This window comes from Bubalus kerabau, chromosome 4, assembly GCF_029407905.1.
Source record: "Bubalus kerabau isolate K-KA32 ecotype Philippines breed swamp buffalo chromosome 4, PCC_UOA_SB_1v2, whole genome shotgun sequence".
NCBI classification, from domain to species: Eukaryota; Metazoa; Chordata; class Mammalia; order Artiodactyla; family Bovidae; genus Bubalus; species Bubalus kerabau.
In genome coordinates, this window is record NC_073627.1 from 30,963,222 (window position 1) to 30,982,571 (window position 19,350).

The 19,350-nt window shown below is 42.7% G+C and overlaps 3 protein-coding genes across 31 annotated transcripts in view; 2 read left to right on the plus strand and 1 right to left on the minus strand.

The window, feature by feature from the left end:
- Positions 1-13,680, minus strand: part of NCOR1 (nuclear receptor corepressor 1) — a 115,630-nt gene extending 101,950 nt beyond the window's left edge. For 15 of the 25 annotated variants that reach the window (XM_055576415.1, XM_055576419.1, XM_055576414.1 and 12 more), the window contains exons 1-2: positions 12,749-12,886; positions 10,381-10,450 (exon numbers count right to left, since the gene is read on the minus strand). The gene's annotated coding sequence lies outside the window, so the exon portion shown is untranslated. Of the gene's footprint in view, positions 1-10,380; positions 10,451-11,167; positions 11,319-12,154; positions 12,292-12,748; positions 12,896-13,129; positions 13,282-13,544 lie in introns of those variants that run through there. The other 10 variants (XM_055576400.1, XM_055576396.1, XM_055576399.1 and 7 more) reach the window with 10 other exon arrangements.
- Positions 1-19,350, plus strand: part of UBB (ubiquitin B) — a 172,830-nt gene that overhangs the window by 81,482 nt on the left and 71,998 nt on the right. The gene's annotated exons all lie outside the window — the stretch shown is intronic.
- PIGL (phosphatidylinositol glycan anchor biosynthesis class L) overlaps positions 13,122-19,350 on the plus strand; it is a 42,590-nt gene continuing 36,361 nt past the window's right edge. For 3 of the 5 annotated variants that reach the window (XM_055576439.1, XM_055576437.1, XM_055576436.1), the window contains exon 1: positions 13,130-13,463. In XM_055576439.1, coding sequence (XP_055432414.1) covers positions 13,226-13,463 — 238 coding nt within the window. In that variant the 5' untranslated portion in view covers positions 13,130-13,225. Of the gene's footprint in view, positions 13,464-19,350 lie in introns of all 5 variants that reach the window. The other 2 variants (XM_055576435.1, XM_055576438.1) reach the window with 2 other exon arrangements.

Genomic DNA, 19,350 nt, shown 5'->3' on the forward strand with positions numbered 1-19,350 from the left:
CAGGATTGGAGAAGGGGAAGGGAGACATGCCTGGCAGGTAAAAAGCCAGGATGACCACATGCCGCAATTTTCTGAAACACCCAATTTACAACTACTGTCCCCGTGCAGTTATTAACCATGTTCCATTTCCCTCTCAAGACTGTTCCAGTTTGGGTAACACATTATATTCTAAGATGACTTTTGAGCCCAAGCCTTGAAAAGACAAGAGCATTCAGTGGAGAGAAACTAGAGAAACCCTGAGGCGAAATGAGGAGGCAGAGGAAGAGTGAGGGAGAAGGTGACTGAGGCCATGGGGTTCTGCTGGCCATGTGTGTGACCTGCATGGTACAAATATTTTCTTTTGGCCTTCCCAACTCATTCCATCTTTCCAAAGACCTTTTCTACTCCAAATTTTAAAAATATTCTACTATATTCCCTTCTTACCCTTTCTTAAAGCTTTTAAAAATACATTCATGCTCCTTAATCATCAGAATGGGTCAGAAGATGGCAAGAGCCAGCTGATTGCTTCCTGCCTGCTCCCGCCAAGGTCCAAGGCACGAAAGTTAGAAAATCTAAGAATTGGGAGGTTTTCAGGTTTACCCAACTAACACTGATTTTTACAGATAAGGAATCTGAAAGCACAGAGAAATTTTAAAATTTCTCTATATCACAATCATCAATGGCAAAAATGGGAGAAGCTAGTGTTTCCTGTGTCGCTGTGCTGCTTTCTCACAGGGAGTGAGCTACTCTGAGGAGCTGAGATAGATAAGACCACCCTCAAGACCACCTGGGCAGCGCTCTCCTCGGATACACCTGCACTTGCCAGTGGAAGGGGAAAAGCCAGCCAGGGACAGGGGAGGTTGTTTTGGTTTTGTTTTGGGGAATATATATTATATGCATGATCTCAGAGTTTCTCAAAGTACCACAGAATACAGAAGGGAAAATCTTCTCACCCCTGTCCCCAGCCTCTACTCAGTTCTCTTCCCAGAAGGCAACCAAAGTTGGTAGTTTCCGAAGTCTCCTTTAAGAATGCCTACACACACACTTTGCCCCCTACATAAATGGGACCGTGGTGGATATGTAACTGTCCAATATCTTGCTCTTATTACATAAGATCTTAACACATCTTGACAATCATTTTCATGAGTTCATAAAGACCTTCATTCTTTCTATTGCTGTAATGCATTTCACTGTATGAATGTTCACAAATATTTTATGTTTTCCAAGTAATTCTGATCTGCACCCCTGCTTATGAGATCTGAGGTCTCTGAGCTCTCCTTCCAACTCAGACATCCCAAGTAAATAAAGCTATAAATGGAATGGAGACGCAAAAGGAAAGATCTTAGCTCAAGGTCATCCAAACTTTTTTCCAACAATGGCTTACATGACGAGAAATCTATGCTGTATGGTGTTGTTTTGAAGTTGTTTTGTTTTTATTTCCAGCAATGGTGAGTCCTGAGTACAACACATACTCAGATGTATGTAAAATAATTGGTCCGTGTTTCCCTTTTATCATAACCAATCCTTCATGACATCCTATTTTTCTGATGTGGTTTTAGTGAAGTTTAACTTGAAATACTTTAAAGATCAAGTCAGTTACTATCGACCCAACACAGGTGGGTAACAGAACACCAGCAAAGCTAGAGATCAGCCCTTACCGGATACAAACTTACGGGTCAACGGGCCCCACCTCTGGTCACAATAATTGCAATTTGCAGCCTACTCTGAGCTGACCTCCTTCCTCAAAACTGATCCATGAGATGTACAGCAATAGTTCAGACCTGTTTGTTTTTTAACCAGCACTGTCTCCTCAAAACCTTACATGGAAGCCAAACGTATAAAATACCCAAAGAAGAAATACTCAGATTCGGAGAGAACAGGGAAACTAGGTCTCTTTTCAGCCTCCTCATCCCCGTCCCGCCTCTGACCCTCACTCCAGTCCTGGCTCACCAAGACACCTTCCATAGAACACTGACAGTTTGCAAACAAATGAAATAAAAGAATCTGGCTGAAGGGGAAGGGAAAACCTTAAATGGCAGTTTCCAATTTTAAGCTCAGTTCCTAGCTTCAAAACTCTAACTCAGTTACATGCTTAATTCATGGACTGTAAAAATTCTGTGAAATGTTTAAGAAACCTGGTCAAGGTTTTATGTGCAACTCCCTCATATCAATACATTTAATTGTATTTTAGGGTGAAAATAAAACTAGATGTCATTGTGTAAGTGACAGAAGCACATTTTATCTGAATTTTAGAGAGAAACTTAGAACTAGCCTCCAATATTTCACAAACAGGTAATAAAATACAGTAAAATGAAGTCAGTCTATTAAATTTCCTTTGAATCTTCCCATACTAATGTAATAAAGACACACTCACAAACACAAAAACTGACTCAACAGGAAACTGATCTTGCAAAATAAGATTTCAAATGCAACCCTAAAAAAAAAAAAAAATTCCTTCTCCCCAGGAACTCCTGGCTTTTGGCCTACAATCTTTGCATAACCAAAACGTACTTGGATAGGTTTTCAAGGTGGCCTAGGCTATCTTGGAAAAAGTGCTAAAAATATACCTCGCTGTGGCAGGACTGCAGAGGCCTCTTCAGATGAGCAAGAATGACTTCACCAAGGGTCACAACAGAGGTGAAGTCCGTATTTCACCAAAGCAGATAAAGGACCCTATAACGTACACAATTCAATTTTCTTTTAAAGGATCAAATAACACTTTCTGATACAAAAGTGTGGCAGGGGGAATGACCTCTATGACACCACAGACGCAGATTCTAAACTGAGGTAAATCAGGTATCACTGATTCTCACAAAGCAGCTCAGCTCAGCCCAACTCCAAATGCACATTAGGCAAGGAGAGGCTAAGACGGCCCCCTGGGGTACCCAACTACCTCTGAGAAAGCCCATCTGAGCCTATCTCTGGTCCAGCCTCCAGGAGAGAGGATAGCTAGAAACCATCCCAGTGAGCTCTGTCATTGGTTCCCAACCAAACAGGATTTCTCCTGTAAAATAATCTAGAACATTCTTCCTTCTAGAGAAAGAAGCTACTCTAGGGGAATGCCATTAACATGGTGTTTTATTTTTGGCCTCTCTGACATAATGACATCTCACCTGAAGACAGATGAAGGGGAGCTAAAGCAAAAGACCTTTTAGTTTAGACTACCCTATGCCCAATAAAGTAGGGCACTGAGACGAATGCATTAATATGGGCGTAATCATTTCATTAATCTTAAGATTCCAGATGTTCAATAGATAATTCTGAAATGAAAACACCACCACTACTCTATCCCTACCAAGGCGAGAAGGGAGAAGGTTCCCCAGACAGTGAGCGGCAGGAGACAGCACTGGGGAGCTGAGGACTCTGCCATGTGGCTGCACTGTACTGACCTAATTCTCTAAATTGACAACATTCACTCCTGCCGTGAAAATTAATATATTTCAAAGTCAAAATGGACAACATTTGCAACCCTCTCCTCCATTAACACAAAGAACAGAGGTTTGAGATCAGATGCTTTCACTTTAGCTGCTTGACCAGGATTAATCAAGACGACACTCTGAAGGGGAGTAATAAGGTGGCCACTTACCAAGTCTCTGTTGCATCGCAGGCAGAGCACTAGCAGTGGCGAGCATGCGCTCACCTAAACCACAAGCTCCACGATTCTCCTGAGTGAAGCTCTGACGAGGCTGAGGAGCTTCCCCGAGACAGTTTCCTATCTCAGGGTGATCTTAAAGATCACGTATTTTGCTGCCTCCCACTGAGAGAGGCTGTAAAGGTTAGGAAGCAACACAAAACAGGGCTAACGAACAACTTCTAAGGTAGATACTAAAAGAAAGTAGGGTAAATGAGAAACTGACTTAAATGTACTGCTGCTGCTAAGTCGCTTCAGTCATGTCCAACTCTGTGCGACCCCACAGACAGCAGCCCACCAGGCTCCCCCGTCCCTGGGATTCTCCAGGCAAGAACACTGGAGTGGGTTGCCATTTTCTTCTCCAATGCATGAAAGTGAAAAGTGAAAGCGAAGTTGCTCAGTCATATCCGACTCTTAGCGACCCCATGGACTGCAGCCCACCAGGCTCCTCCGTCCACGGGATTTTCCAGGCAGGAGTACTGCAGAGGGTTGCCACTGCCTTCTCCGTAAATGTACTGAATTCTATACCAAAAAAAATGCAAACAAAAAATAAACAAAACCAGAGACCTGTGAAGGTAGCGGCCATCTCTTCTTCTCCCACATGGCTCCCCACCTAACAGTTCTTTCTTAGCTCTCAACACACCCACTCCAACAGCAAGTCCTACCCTTCCTTCATGCCCCCACCCACAGCCTCCCAAGATCCTCCAGCCCCACTACCCCCAGTCTCATCCTAACCAGACTTCCCACTTCAACACTTTCTGCACTCAAAAAGCCAAATGTCAAAAAAAAAAAAAAAAAAAGCTAAATTTAGTCTTTTAAACCATCATTCAGAACATGTCACTCTCCTGCTCAAGACTCCTTGGGGGCTGCCATTCACTACAGACAGAACCGGAACTCCTCACAGTGGCCCAGGAGCCCCCGCTGACTGGCCTCTTCCTCCCTGACTGCTCAGGAGGCCGAAACTCGAGCTTCCCCCCAGCCTCTCACTGGTGCCAGGCCCAGTCTTGCCTCAGCCCTTTGTCCTTCTGTACTCTCGGCCTGGAATGCTCTTCCTGGCTCGCCATGGGGCCTAGGACTCCTCAAACTTAGGTCTCAGTTTCAAATGCCATCTTCTCAGAAAGGCCTATCCCAGCCACCCTCCAGTTACCCTTTTGTTCCTTTATAGGCTAATCATAATCTGAAATGCATTCGTTTGTTCTACTTCCCCCACTAGAATATAAACTCTCTGCTTGATTCCTTACTACATTTGTTGGACAAAAGAAGTAAGAAATGTGCAAACTTATTTGAAGGAAAATTTGAAAATCTACTGAAGAACATAAGTCATTTGAATAACAGGATAGGAGTTATTCCTATGACTCCTATAACAGGAAGTACACAAGGTGTCAACTTTCCTAAAATTAGCCCATGAATTCAATACTGCCAATCACTATTCATAAAAACCTCAGCAAGATTTCTTTTTGAACTTCACAGAATGATTCTAAAGTTCATCCAGAAGAATACACAGACCAGAATTGTCAAAGTCTGGAAAAAAAAAGAGCAATGAACAGATGACTAACCCTATCAGTATAAAAACTATAAACTAGTAATTTAAAGAATATCATAACATATAACAAGAGACCAAAAAAAAGTTCTAAGTATATTTAGCAAATGATAAAAGGCACAAATCTAGTAACTGAGGCAAAGGCTGGATTATTCACCAAATGGTGCGAACACAACTGGTTATTTCAGGGAAAAAACATACACACCTCCTATCCCCCCCAGAATATACATCTACCTCATTTCCTATACTAGAAATAAATGCCAGATGGAGCCCAAAAATTCAGTTGTTGTTTTTTTTTTAAAAAAAGGAAAAGAAAACTGAAGAGAAAAAGAAACCTTTAAAAATTAAAATCTGAGGACTTCTTTGTTTTAAAAATGCATAAAGGTATCCAGTCAAGTCTTCCTCTCACTCACATGCCTCTGTCACTTAGCTCTCCTTCCTACAACAACCAACAATACTAGTGTCCTGGGTTTTCTTTCATAAACATTCTATGATATAAAAGCAAATGTGTATCCATTAGTTTTCCTCTTTAAAACAAGCAGTGGCACACTAGACTTAATACTTCTCACTTTGCTTCTTCAGTTTAATAGACGGATGAATATTTTAAATCTTAGAGTGAGGAAGGTCTAAGTAGAGCATGAAACCCAGAAGTCGTATACAGACCAATGATGAAGACACTTGCCTTGTCCAGTCTCTATGTTAAATATCATTTACATTATCTCCATTTCATTCTACAAACAAGGAAATTAAGGCTTACAGAGGTTAAGTAATGTGCCCAAGGTCACAGAACCAGCACAATCCCAGCTGGTTATACCTGACTACAGAATACTACAGATAATACTACAGAATACTGCAGATAATAATACTTACTATACAATACTGCAGTGGGCTATACCTGATGACAGAATACTACAGTTAACAATACTATAGAATACTACAGATAATAATACTTACTACATAATACTGCAGCTGACTATACCTGACTACAGAATACTACAGAAGGATGGGTGGGGGATAGGAGGTGTGCACAAATATGTAAAACGTAAACACCCTAATACCTAAAGAACCGAAAAACACCAATAATCCAACCAAAAAATAATTAAGAATAAAGGCAGATAATTTCTAAAAGAAATACAACTCCCTCCATTTAAAAAATGTTCAACAACAATAGTGATTGATAAAAGGCCAATTAGAATCACTTTTTTCCCCACTTCTTAAATTGACAAAATATTTTAAAGAGTAATTTTCAGTGCTGGTCAGGGTCTGAAAGTGAAAGTGAAGTCGCTCAGTCGTGTCCAACTCTTTGCGACCCCGTGGACTGTAGCCTACCAGGCTTCTCCGTCCATGGGATTTTCCAGGCAAGAATACTGGAGTGGGTTTCCTTCTCCAGGAGATCTTCCCGACCCAGGGATTGAACCCAGGTCTCCCACATTGCAGGCAGATTCTTTACCATCTCAATCACAAGGGAAACCCACCTGTCTTCTTTCATAAGTGGAATACTATGTAGCTATTAATGACCAAAGTAGCTCTAAAAACACCAACTAGGAACAGCAGAAGAGCATATTAAGGTCTCATAATATAGAACACTACATAACACATGGGGAAAAAACCTGAAAGAATACACAACACTTAGCAAATTACATCTAGGAAGTGATGCTTTCACTTTCTTTATATCTTAAAACTTCCATGTTGAACTTCTGTAAAAATAATGTATTGCTTATAATAAACAGAAAAGACTTCAAAATAACATATCCTCCTTCACTCATTAAAATGGTTCTGTGTAAATAGAGTGTAACTTCTCCTTCTACCCCTCCCCTCCTGCTCAGTTTATGCCCCACCCCATTCACACACATAGACACACACCATTAATGGACTACACACTCCCTACTTCTGGCATATTTACACTGTGCGTATTTTAGGCTGTAACTCCTAGAAAGCACAAGCTTTGGTTTCATTTCAAATACATAAAAGTCATTGTTATTCGAAGCTCAATTAAAAGAACTTAATCAAAAGTAATACAAAATTAAATGTCTTTGAACAAAAGTTCAAAGTCATGACGATTACTACTTAGAACAAAAATTTCAAAATTATACAAATCCATATGCTACTGCCAAGGGAAATGAACTGCCAAAAACAGACTACTGACTCTAAACCATGCATGACAACAAAAATGTGAAAACAGCTTATCAGTTAAAGTATGGGAGGGAGGTGCAACCTATAACCATAAAGGTGACCCTCCTAACAAGTCAAATTTTCCTAGAAAAATGTAACCTCAATTTATTCTGGTTTAATTTCGGTTTATTTATGTATAATTGAGTAATTTCAACTCTTCTCTTCCTTCTATCTTGACTAATCTACTCAAAAATTTAATTTTTGACATAAAATTAATCAAGTAGTATTCTTTCAAAGAGAACCCTTCAAAGGGATTTTATAGTAATCCTGTAAACCCACCATTCCTACTTCACATTTTTTTCCCTAGCACCAAAACAACTCAAAAATCCCCTGCATATTTAAGTTAACACATTTTTGTTCTAATATTATCTGGAAATACAAATAATCTGAGATGAACTAATTCCCCACTTACTTTCTCTTTCTCCCAAGAATTCAAGAGAAATATTTTAAGAAATGCTTTAATAATAATTCACTGATAACACATGTTTTACCTGACACCGGTGAGTTTCTACCTGTTTATTAATTTCCAAAAACTATTCATCATAAAGTTCCCATATGTGCATATCCACCAGCTTCCACAGCTGCACCAAGTACCGCTAGGCTCCTTCTTATGCATTCAGCAGATCCTTACTACACCTTTCTCAAGAACAGAGAGTTATTCTGGGAGCAGGGGCAGAAGAAGGATCAAAAAATAAGTGAGACATAGACATGTCCACAAGGGGCTTATGGTATACTCTACTAGGGATTAAATGGACATGTATATAAGTAACTATGATGTTATAACAGAGGTTTAAGTAAAGTATTAAGAATTTTCAGACCAAAAAAAGTCATCTTCAGATAAGAGGAAGGAGCAAGGAGACTTCCTGGATGAAGTGGTATGTGATAAACACCTCTCAAAAAATCAGCAATATATATATGTGGTAGTATGGAAGTGTAAGGTAGGGAAACAGCATTCTGGAAAAAGCACAGAATGGGAAAAAACAACCCTTCTTAATGCAACCCAAAATAGGCATGTTATTTAACAGCCCAAATGGAATTTAAAACACACAAACATGTCATGCTTCAGTATTCATGTGAGGACATTAGTTTAAAAAGAAAACTATGCCTTTTCCTTTAAAATAAATTTTATGGCATGAGTACCTATAGAAAACTAACATTATATATGAAGCTTTTCAACATGACATTAAAAAGACAGTTCATGTTCACACTACTTATCTACGCTTTCATATTAACAACTGAAGCTTCTCATACTTAAAAAAAAGTAGCAGTTTGAAAGTGAAGCAAGCAATAACTGATACATAACCTAACCTATCAAATTGTGTCTCTAAACCACTGGCATAATAAAATTTCCATCACAGTAACACTTAAATTCCATGAAATGTCAGTAGGTCCAGATAACCTTAAAGGCCTTTTTGTTTAAGAAGATATTCATCATAACAGATTAAAAATGAAACTAGTAATTCCCAGTGATCATATTACTGATATAGATCAACACCAATTTTTTTCAAACTATCTTTTCCCTGCAGAAATGTACAGTTAAGGAGGTATATTACTGAACTCAAATTCAATATCTCAGCTGAGTGACTGACCGCTCATTCTCCAGCCCACCCCCTAATTTTTGTTTTCAGTTGTGTCAACCTTTACACCGAATCATCCCCTGATGATAGTGTGACAGCAGGAGCTACTCTGGACGGCCGAGGACTGGATTCTGCTGCTGGCCAACAGCAACAGTTCAGGCCAGATCTGTTCCGTTCACTGACCTTCAGTATACTCACCAGTAAAACACATGTGGTTAACCTACATGACTCTATGTTCTATAATTCTAGAAATAATGAGCATTTTGTTTTAACCAACTTCGATTTGTCTTTGAGATTACTGTTAAGTGACGGCAACAGCAGCACACATAGAGAGTCAACCTGAAGACTCCCCCAACACCCTCATGGCTTTGTATGCTCTCATTTTCATATGCAAAGAGGAAATCCCCTTCCCCCCAAAAAAGCAGGTTGTATCTGAAAACAATCCAAGTAATATCCAAGTAATATTTTGACCACACAAGCCTCTGGGATAGAAAAAATGGTAGAAGAGTAAAAATATTCAAGGAAAACCACCACCACAAGAATACCAAAATAAAAAACAGATGCTCTACATACAGTTCTTGCTACATGACAGAAGCTCTGGTAGCTTTTCAATACTCCTAAGGAAGTTCTGAGAGAAAAACAATGTTTCCTTAACCTTCTCTCTGAATGTACTTTTGCATTCTGAAACCTGAAAAGGACAAAGTCTCAGACAACCTATAGACTGAGTTGTTTGTGCACATAATTGATCCCGTCAACTTTATACTTTTATAGCACTGGCACGCCACACCAGCTGAACAAGTGAACGAACTACACAACATAAGTCCATACATAATCAATTCTGACCAACCTTTACTACTACTTTATACTGCGTTCCAGTAAAACTCAATCTCTGAAGTAAATGAACACATGGAAATAACTAAGTATTCGAGATCTCTATTATCCTCAAACATGAGTTACGAATTTGAAATTTCAGTTAAGACAGATTACAAAATACAATTAAAACTGAGTAACAAACACACAAAAAACTGAGTAAGAAATAGCCTGACATTAACCTACATCAATCCCTGGCTTATTTAAAAGCCTCTACTTTCTCCCAAAGATAGAAATGGCAAAACAAACTCTCCAATCCACAAAATTTAGAAGAAAAAAAAAGCTTAGAAAAACTTGACTAATCTGTACTTAGCCTTGGAACCAATTTTACTCAATTAAATTCAAAGAAAGAATTAATTTTTAGCATTCTACGCTTTTTCAAAAAAATGGGTGGGCAGGCCAAATTCTTACGTTTTACTATATGAAGTCCAGCAAGACACTCAGTTAAAAATATTTATTCCTCAGAAGTCATGAAGAGAATCACAACTACACAGATCTGTGACAGCAGATCAGCAGGTATACTCCATAAATTGTAAACTGTAACTGTGAACACAATTTTCTAATTAGAATACAATGTTAATCCACTCAATAAACATTTGCTGTGTCAATACCTTCTGGCAGTGCCTTAAAGTCAGAGAAGAGCTTCTCCTGTCCTCAAGAGTAGATAAGACAAGTAGGTACCTAAATGCAAGGCAGAAAGAATAAATGCCGTGAGAGATGCGCAGATAAAGCATTTCAAAAATGAAGAGGAAGCTGTTACTCTCACACAGAAATATAACCTTTTGATCTTTGTAAAGCAATTTCACAACTATTAATTCTCCTAGGCTCACAGTAGCAACCTAGGAGAGCAAATATTTTCCTACTAGCGTAGACGAGGAAACTGAAGCAGAGAAAGGTTGATCCTGTTCCAAAATGACACATGGCTAAAGACCAATCAGGACTCTTTATTATATTTTCTCTGAGGGAGGAGTTCAACATATTGCAAGCCTTTTGTAAAAGGAAAGAGTATTTTCATATTGCAAGTAATCATATCCTTAAGTATGTATGTGCATATTATTCATATACATGTGTGTGTTAACCTTGATTTCCATTAACAGGTGCGCTTAAAGCACAGCAAAGCAACTGTGTACTATAAATATTAAAATAAATAAACTTCCACTGGAATTTAACAGAATGAGCAAATAAAAACAGTACTTCTTTCTGCAACAACTTGTGAAATAAATAAGATTTCTTCCGTAATTTTTACCCATCTCTAAATAATATTCTAAAGTTGGTCTGCTCCTGAGACCAGGCACGTTGGTTCTGCCAATAACTATCTTTAAGGATACATTACATTTTCGAAAACTATTAAAAACTAAATAATGCCATCAACTCTTCGGCTATCCAAGGGAGACTCACATGTGACGCATCAGCAGCAGCTATTGATCAAGACATGCTGAACGAATGAATGATGTGCAGGCATTTTAAAATCCCTGGCCTGTTGCTCTTTACGAAACGTTCTGCCTCCCATCTCTGCCTCACCAGGGTGCACGCAAGGAATGTAAATTTCAATACAATTAGGATCTAATTAGGGAAGCAAATCTGATGCAGGTGAAAATACTAATCCCAAAGATTAGAATTACCCACACCGCCACACCAAGGTTAACTCTGTCGAAGCGGGACTGGAGCCCGCAACGTCGGTGAAAAGAAAACTGACACGTTCTGAGCACATACTTTTACTAAATATCACTTATGCCCACTCACACCTTTAATATACGACTATACCCCTAATCCGGTTAATTCGAAGAATTCTGTCTCCTCGCCACTAAGACTGACTTCTCAATGATAGTTTCTCTAATCCCTCTTCCCCCCAAAAGAGAATCCACGTTAAACAGCCACGATAAAAGCCAGAAGGTACCGGGTTCCCATCTCCGCCGTCCCCCGCCCTCCCTTCGCCATTACACCCCAAGCGGTTTGGTCGCAAAGGTGAACTAGTTTGCTCTTCACGCACTTGTCCACCGCTGTCACCCGCCCTGACCCCTTGCACACTCGCGGGCGGCCACCAACTCCGCCCCGGAGGGAGCGCGGGCCGCCACCTGCACGGGCCCCACCCGCCGCCCCGGCCCCCGCAGCCCCCTCCCCGCAGGACACCCCGGGCGCCCCGGCCCATTCTTCCTCCAAACTCCAGCAGCCTCCCCCACTCGACCGGCTCCGCTCCCCGCCGCACCCTGCTCGCCCGGCCGCTGAGGGCAAGAAGCCCGTGGCTGGGCGGGTCCCGAGACGCCGGTCCCGCGACGCCCCTCGCCGGCCGGGAAGGCATCCCGGCGGCGAGCGCCCCCGAAGCCCTCGGCGGCCCCGGGCGAGCGGCGGCCCGGAGGCCGGGCTGCGGGCGCCAGGCCTACTCACCGGGAGCGGACGGAGAGCGGCGGACGGCGCGGCCCCGGGCCTGAGGGGCAGGACGCAGCCCCGCGCGCGGCCCTGCCCGGGCCCTGGTCGGCGCGGCGAGCCGGGAGCTCACTCCAGCCGCCGCCGCCGCCGCCGCCGCTGCTGCTTCGCCACCTCGGCCGCCATCTTGACTCAACCCCTCTCCTCCCCCCCGGCCCGGCGACCGCGGCTGAGGCGGCTCCGGCGCCGGCTCCTCCTCCTTCCGGAGGCTGGCAGGCCGACTCCCTCCGCTGGCCGAGCTTCCCGGGTTGCCCGTGTCCGACCCCCTGGCATCCTGCCTCGATCCGGCGACGGCGGCGGCCCCAACGCGGAGCCGTCGCGCCCGGGCCTCCCCGCGGGCGTGGGAGAGGGAAAGACGCGGGCCTTCAAGCCCGGGCTGCCAGGGTCGCGCGGCCACCAGCCCGCTGCTTCCCGGGCTCGGGCTGCGTTCGCAGCGGGCCTCCCTGAAACACCGTGCGCGGCCGACCCGCCCGTGATGCCAGCCCTCCCTCCGAGGATCCCGGGCCCCCGCGCCCGCCAAGTACGCTCTCGGCCTCACGCTCCCAAGGAACTGACCGGACGGACCTCGCCACCGCATACTGTTCCTTTAGAGAAGCCGCCACTCCACATCCCACAATTAGGGAGGAGAAACACAGTCGGTGTCCACCCGGATAGTTACGAGAAAGCCCAGGTTTTAAGAAACGAGTGATAAAAAAAGTGACATGAAGAGAACTCGCACTCAAGAGGTTGGGGGTTCTTTTCAGACGCTTCCCCTTAAGTTCTATGTGGACGGCAAGGAGGTCGCTCAGCCCTAAAGCCGAGCGGGCATGAGAGCTCGTAAAGGCCGCTTAAAGTAGCGAGAGCCCGTGAAGAGGGCCTGGGAGGCGTCCGTCTATGAGCACACAGCCCGACGCTTAAAACCTCCGGCCGTTGGGGAGGCCGGCGGGACGGACTTACAGTCGGAACGGGGTTTCCGCGAGCTCGGTTTTCCCGCCGGAGTCGGCCCGGCGGCAGCCTCCCGGTCTGCGCAGGCGCACTTTCTCCTCTTGGGGCATGGAAGTGGCGGCGCCGCTTCTGTGTCTGGCGGCGGCTGTCCTGGTATGGGGCGTTCTCTGGGTTTGGGGCTCCTGGGAGCGAATGACAAGGCCGGAGCAGGCTGGCCTGCCCGGAGGCGGAAGCCGGACACTTCTGGTGACGGCGCACCCCGACGATGAAGCCATGTTCTTTGCTCCCACTATTCTAGGCTTGGCCCGCCTGCGGCACCAGTTGTTCCTGCTCTGCTTCTCCGCAGGTAGGATGCTGTAGGCGGGGCGCGGGGACTCGGGGCGGCGGAGATAATTCAGGCGCCGGCCTGTTTCAGTCAGCTTCTTACCGAAGAGGTTTCTGTCGTAGGCGCCAGGCGAATGAATACACTGAAGGAGGACCCTTTCCTGGGGCGAGAATCCGTGATCCCAGCCAGGGTCGGCTTCCCGGGGTGGGGGCACGTGGGCCGCATGTGAGCCAGGCTCCCCGCTACGGCGATTGGAGAGCATTTGCTTCCGATAAATACCTACATCTGCGCTGGGAACTGTGGCTGTAATCAGTATTCTGTGGAACCTTTTCATTAACAGGAGGGCCAAGAATAACGACCAAACAGAATCTAGGCCGTGTCATGACTGCTCAACTCTTCATTCTGTGCTAGAAAATGTACATGTCAAACCGAGGGGAGAGCCCATTAGACAAAAAATCTTACAGGTCGTTTTAGCGGTCCACTCCACCCAGCTTTAACTGAAGGGACCTTTCAAAGAATGAATCCTCCTTTACCGTACAGAAAAGATGGGATGAGAAAACAGAAATTGACCATTATGCTGGGTTATGGTGATAATTGCACAGCTGTATAAATGAAATAACTAAACTGTACATATACAGTGGGTGAAATGGATGGTATGTAAAAACCATACCTCAATAAAGCTGGTTGTAACATGCCCAATGAGCTCTTTTCCCATTTGGTTGTGTTTCATACCAGTTCTTTTTCTATACAGATTTTTCTCAATAAGCATGTTTTATACGATTTGTCACAGAATATTACTTTGTCATTAATTTCTTAAATATTTATTAAAAACTTTTGTGTACTAATCACTATTAAAATAGGCAGGGAACTTCCCTGGCAGACCAGTGGTTAAGACTACAGGCTGCCAATGTAGGGGGTGCCGGTTCCATCTCTGGTCAAGGAACTCAGGTCCCACATGCCAAACAGCACGGCCAAGAGATTAAATAATAATAATAAATGGCCAAAATCCAGAACATTAACATCACTAAATGCTGGTGAGGATGTGGAGCAAAGGAATTCTCATTCACTGTTGATGGGAACACAAAATGGTGCAGTCACTTTGTAAGGAAGTTTGGTAATCTCTTACAAACCTAAACATACACTTATCAGCAATAACCCTCCTTGGTATTTATCCAAAGAAAGTGAAAACATGTTCATCCAAAAACCTACACCCAGATGTTTAAGGCAGCTTTATTTGTAATTGCCAAAACATGAAAGCAACCAAGATGTCCTTCAGTAGGTGTGTGGATAAACTGTGGTCCATTCAGAGAGTGGAATATTAGAGCTAAAAAGACATGACCTGTCAAGTCATGAAAAGAAGGAATCTTACATGCGTATTACTAAATGAAAGACGCCAATCTGAAAAGGCTTTGTACTGTATGACTCCACCTACGTGACAATCAAGAAAAGGCAAAACTATGGAGACAGTAAAAAGTGGGGATCAGGGGCTGGGATGGGAGAAAGGATGTATAGACAGAGCACAGAGGATTCTTAGGGCAGTGAAAATACTCTGATACTATAATGATGGATACATGGCATTGTATGCATGCTCATTCACTAAGTTGTTTCTGACTCTTTGCAACCCCAGGGACTGTGGCCCAACAGGCTCCTCAGTCCATGGGATCTTCTAGGCAAGAATACTGGGGTGGGTTGTCATACTTTTCTCCAAACCCACGGACTGTACAAGACCAGGAGTGAACCTAATGGGAAGTGTGGACTTTGGATGATGATGGTGTCAGTGGAGGTTCACCAGTTGTAACAAATGTACCATCCAGTGGGAGATGCTGATAATGGGGAGGCTGTGGAAGTGTGGGGCAGGGAGTCTATGGAAACTCTCTGTATCTTACCTTCAAGTTTGCTGTGAGCCTAAAACTTCTCTTTAAAAAGTCTTGACTAAAAAAAAAAAATTTTTTTTCATTAAAAAAAGTCTGTCTGCTAGGATGTATACTCTGCCCTGGGAATAAAACTGAAACGAGTTAGGTAATGAACACATCTTTCTGAAACTTTTAATTTAAACATTTATCCATATTAATTAGAATTAGGTATATAGCCTTTTAAATGGTTTCATAGGGATAAACCTTAATTTAGTTTGTTATTGTTTAGTCGCTAAGTCGTGACCAACTCTTTTGCAACCCCATGGACTGGACCCCATGGACTGTAGCCCGCCAGGCTCCTCAGTCCACGGGATTTCCCAGGCAAGAATACTGGAGTGGGTTGCCATTTCCTTCTCTAGGGGATCTTCCCAACCCAGGGATAAAGCCCGTGTCTCTAGCATTGAGCCACCAAGGAAGTCTTTTAGTTAGTCATCCCTTCAATTCAGTTTAGTCACTCAGTCATGTCCAACTCTTTGCGACCCCATGGACTGCAGCACACCAGGCTTCCCTGTCCATCACCAACTCCCGGAGCTTACTCAAACTCATGTCCATCGAGTCAGTGATGCCATCCAACCATCTCATCCTCTGTTGTCCCTTTCTCCTGCTTTTATCAGGGTCTTTTCCAGTGAGTTGGTTCTTTACATCAGGTGGTCAAAGTATTGGAGTTTCAGCTTCAGCATCAGTCCTTCCAATGAATATTCATGACTGATTTTCTTTAGGATTGACTGGTTGGATCCCTTTACAGTCCAAGGGACTCTCAAGAGTTTTCTCCAACACTAACACCACAGTTCAAAAGCATCAATTCTTCGGCGCTCAGCTTTCTTTATGGTCCAACTCTCACATCTATACATGACTACTGGAAACACCATAGTTTTGACTAGACAGACCTTTGTTGGCAAAGTAATGTCTCTGCTTTTTAATATACTGTCTAGGTTGGTCATAGCTTTTCTTCCAAGAAGCAAGTGTCTTCTAATTTCATTGCAGTGATTTTGGAGCCCCCAAAAATAAAGTCTGTCAACTGTTTCCAGTGTTTCTCATCTATTTGCCATGAAGTGATGTGATGCCATGATCTTAGTTTTCTGAATGTTGAGCTTTAAGCTGATTTTTTCACTCTCCTCTTTCACTTTCATCAAGAGGCTCTTTAGTTCTTTGCTTTCTGCCATAAGGGTGGTGTCATAGGCATATCTGAGGTTATTGACATTTCTCCTGGCAATCTTGACCCCAGCTTGTGCTTCATCCAGCCTGGCATTTCACATGATGTACTCTGCATATAGGTTAAATAAGCAGGGTGACAATGTACAGCCTTGATGTACTCCTTTCCCCATTTGGAACGAGTCTGTTGTTCCATGTCCAGTTCTAACTGTTGCTTCTTGACAGGCATACCGGTTCCTCAGGAGGCAGGTCAGGTGGTCCAGTATTCGCATCTCTTTAAGAATTTTCCAGTTTGTTGTGATCCACACAGTCAAAGGCTTTGGCATAGTCAATAAAGCAGAAGTAGATGTTTTTCTCGAACTCTTTTGCTTTTTCGATGATTCAACAGATGTTGGCAATTTGATCTCTGGCTCCTTATTATTGTATGTATATTTAGAAGTTTTTTTTCCCCCAGTTTATCTCTATTACAAATAACCTCTTTATGTATACTTCTTGCTTTAACATTTTTTTCCTCAAAAAAAATTTTTATTGGCAGTAAAGATTAAACCGTTTTTCATATATAATGAGAATTTCAATCTAAGCACTTTTCTCAGTTTGTTATATTAAAGATAATAATTGCAAATAGATGCAAGTAATGGTCTCTTTTTTTTTTTTGCTTTTATTTATTTTTTTTTTGTTTTTTTTTTGCTTTTAATTTTATGTTTTTATCAACTATGGAAATCAAATTAATATAAGCAAAATTTATTTTGAGATGGTTGAATTTTATTTACAAAGTATTATAGGTACAGGGGATTCTTTACTAAATTTCTTCTTGTTTTCTAGTAGGTTGAGGCCAGAAATCAAAATTTTTTCAAAAATATAAGACCTACCAGACTCTGGACACATACTGATATATTAGTATCTGTATTGTTGTCTTTCATTGTTTCCTCTGCATCTAACTTTCTTTGTAGTTTTTAAAATTACTTTTAAAATCCCCAAATCATTGAAAACATGTATGGATTAAACATTAGCCACCTTCCTGATTTATTCTAACTTGAAAAGCAGGAAGTTAATAACTTGTTATATAACATAATGAAAGCTGTAACTGCATGACAGAGAAAATACTGTGGACCCAAAATGGGGAAAAGCATGAATTTTCTTTTCACAGAGTTGGAGTAAGGAAACTTTGAAAAGCTTTTCTTTTGAGCTGGTCTTTTAAAATAGGACTTAGGTTCACAGGAAATAGGGCAAGTCATTCAGAGAAATAGTAAAAACATAAGTAAGTCTGGGACTCATTTGAATGCTTCAAAACTCCAGTTCTGAGGGGTAGGGAGAAGCAGGGGGGGAAATTGTATCTTATTAGTGGCTCATATAATCCTCTCAGCAATCCTATGATAAGCATTAAATACACAGAATGGTACACATGTATATAATTTGTCCCCCCCCCCCCCCGCACCTTTTTTTAAACTATGGAATCTAAATCACAAAAAAGTAACTTAACCAAAGTTAAGAGCTAGGATGTGGAGGAACCAGAACCCTGTGGGTCTTTGCAGTTCTGAGCCATTACATCCAATCCGCCTCACACGTCTTGTAGCTGTGACAGTTAAGGAATAACTCATTTGATTCCCATTGTATGTTCCAAGAAATACCAGTTCATCAAGCTGCTATTTAAAAAAGTTAATAACGTGACCCAACAAGTTTAGGGAACTTTGAATCAGATATGCTATCCCCAACCCCCCTGCTTTAAAGCTGTATAGTCCTTGTTAGACTGTCCACATCTTGGTGAAGTCTTGCTATAAAAAATCCTATTTAGTTTAGTTTAGTCCAGCATTTCTCCAGTTTATGTAACCACTGAGGTGTGCGTGTTTGTGTGCTCAAGTCGCATCTAACTCCTTGAGACCCCACAGACTGTACCACACACCCCCCCACCACCCCCCCGCCCCCCCCCCCCCCAGCTCCTCTTTCCATGCAGTTCACGTAAGAATACTGGAGTGGGTTGCCATGTCCTCCTCCTCCTCCAGGGAATCTTCCCAACCATGTCTCTTGAGTCTCCCTCATAGGCAGGGGGATCCTTTACCACTACCGCCATCTGGGAAGCCCAACCACTGAGATATCTATTCATATACAAATGGGAGAAAGCCACAGTAGACTGTACGGTGTTGTAAAATACATTTGGTGGAGAATTAGCACAGACAGTTTTGTATTTTAGAAAGCTCGTTCCAGTGGCATATGGAGGACAGTTTGGAGGGAAAGACTGGTTCTCCCAATCAGGAAGTGGAGCCTGTTTCTCTCCTTGAACCTGCATATGACTTGTGACACCCTACTGTCTACTGACAGGGTGCACTGTTCTGGAGGGTCATAGCCACTTACTCCACTGAAGTGCCTACGTGTTTACCAGACCTAGTGAAAACACCTCAGATGCTCTCTGACTTCAACTCCGTAACCCCTTCTATGTTCCTCAGTTCAAACACAAAGCAATAAAATCAGCTCCCCAAGCAGTTTCTCATGACCAATAATCAGAGTCTAATGTGTTCGGCCTCAGACATCAGGAATCGCATCACTATTGTAAGTTAGGCTCTTAGTACCAAAGATAAGCAACCTTGAGACAAAATAGGAGAGGGGAACCTAAAATATGATGACTGTCACAAAATTGACAATTTCTGACTCAAAAATTTGTGATGAGTACAGTACAAAATGAAATTGTTGTCTGGAGTCTCTTGGGGGTTAGTCCTTCTGTCAGATACAACATAGCGACTGTCTCCTATCTGGGTTCAAAGAGTTCAAAACTCACCCTAGAGGAACCCCTGCAGCAGTGGAAAGGTTTCACTTGGGAGTTTCTGAGTTTTCTGGGACAGGAAGCAGAG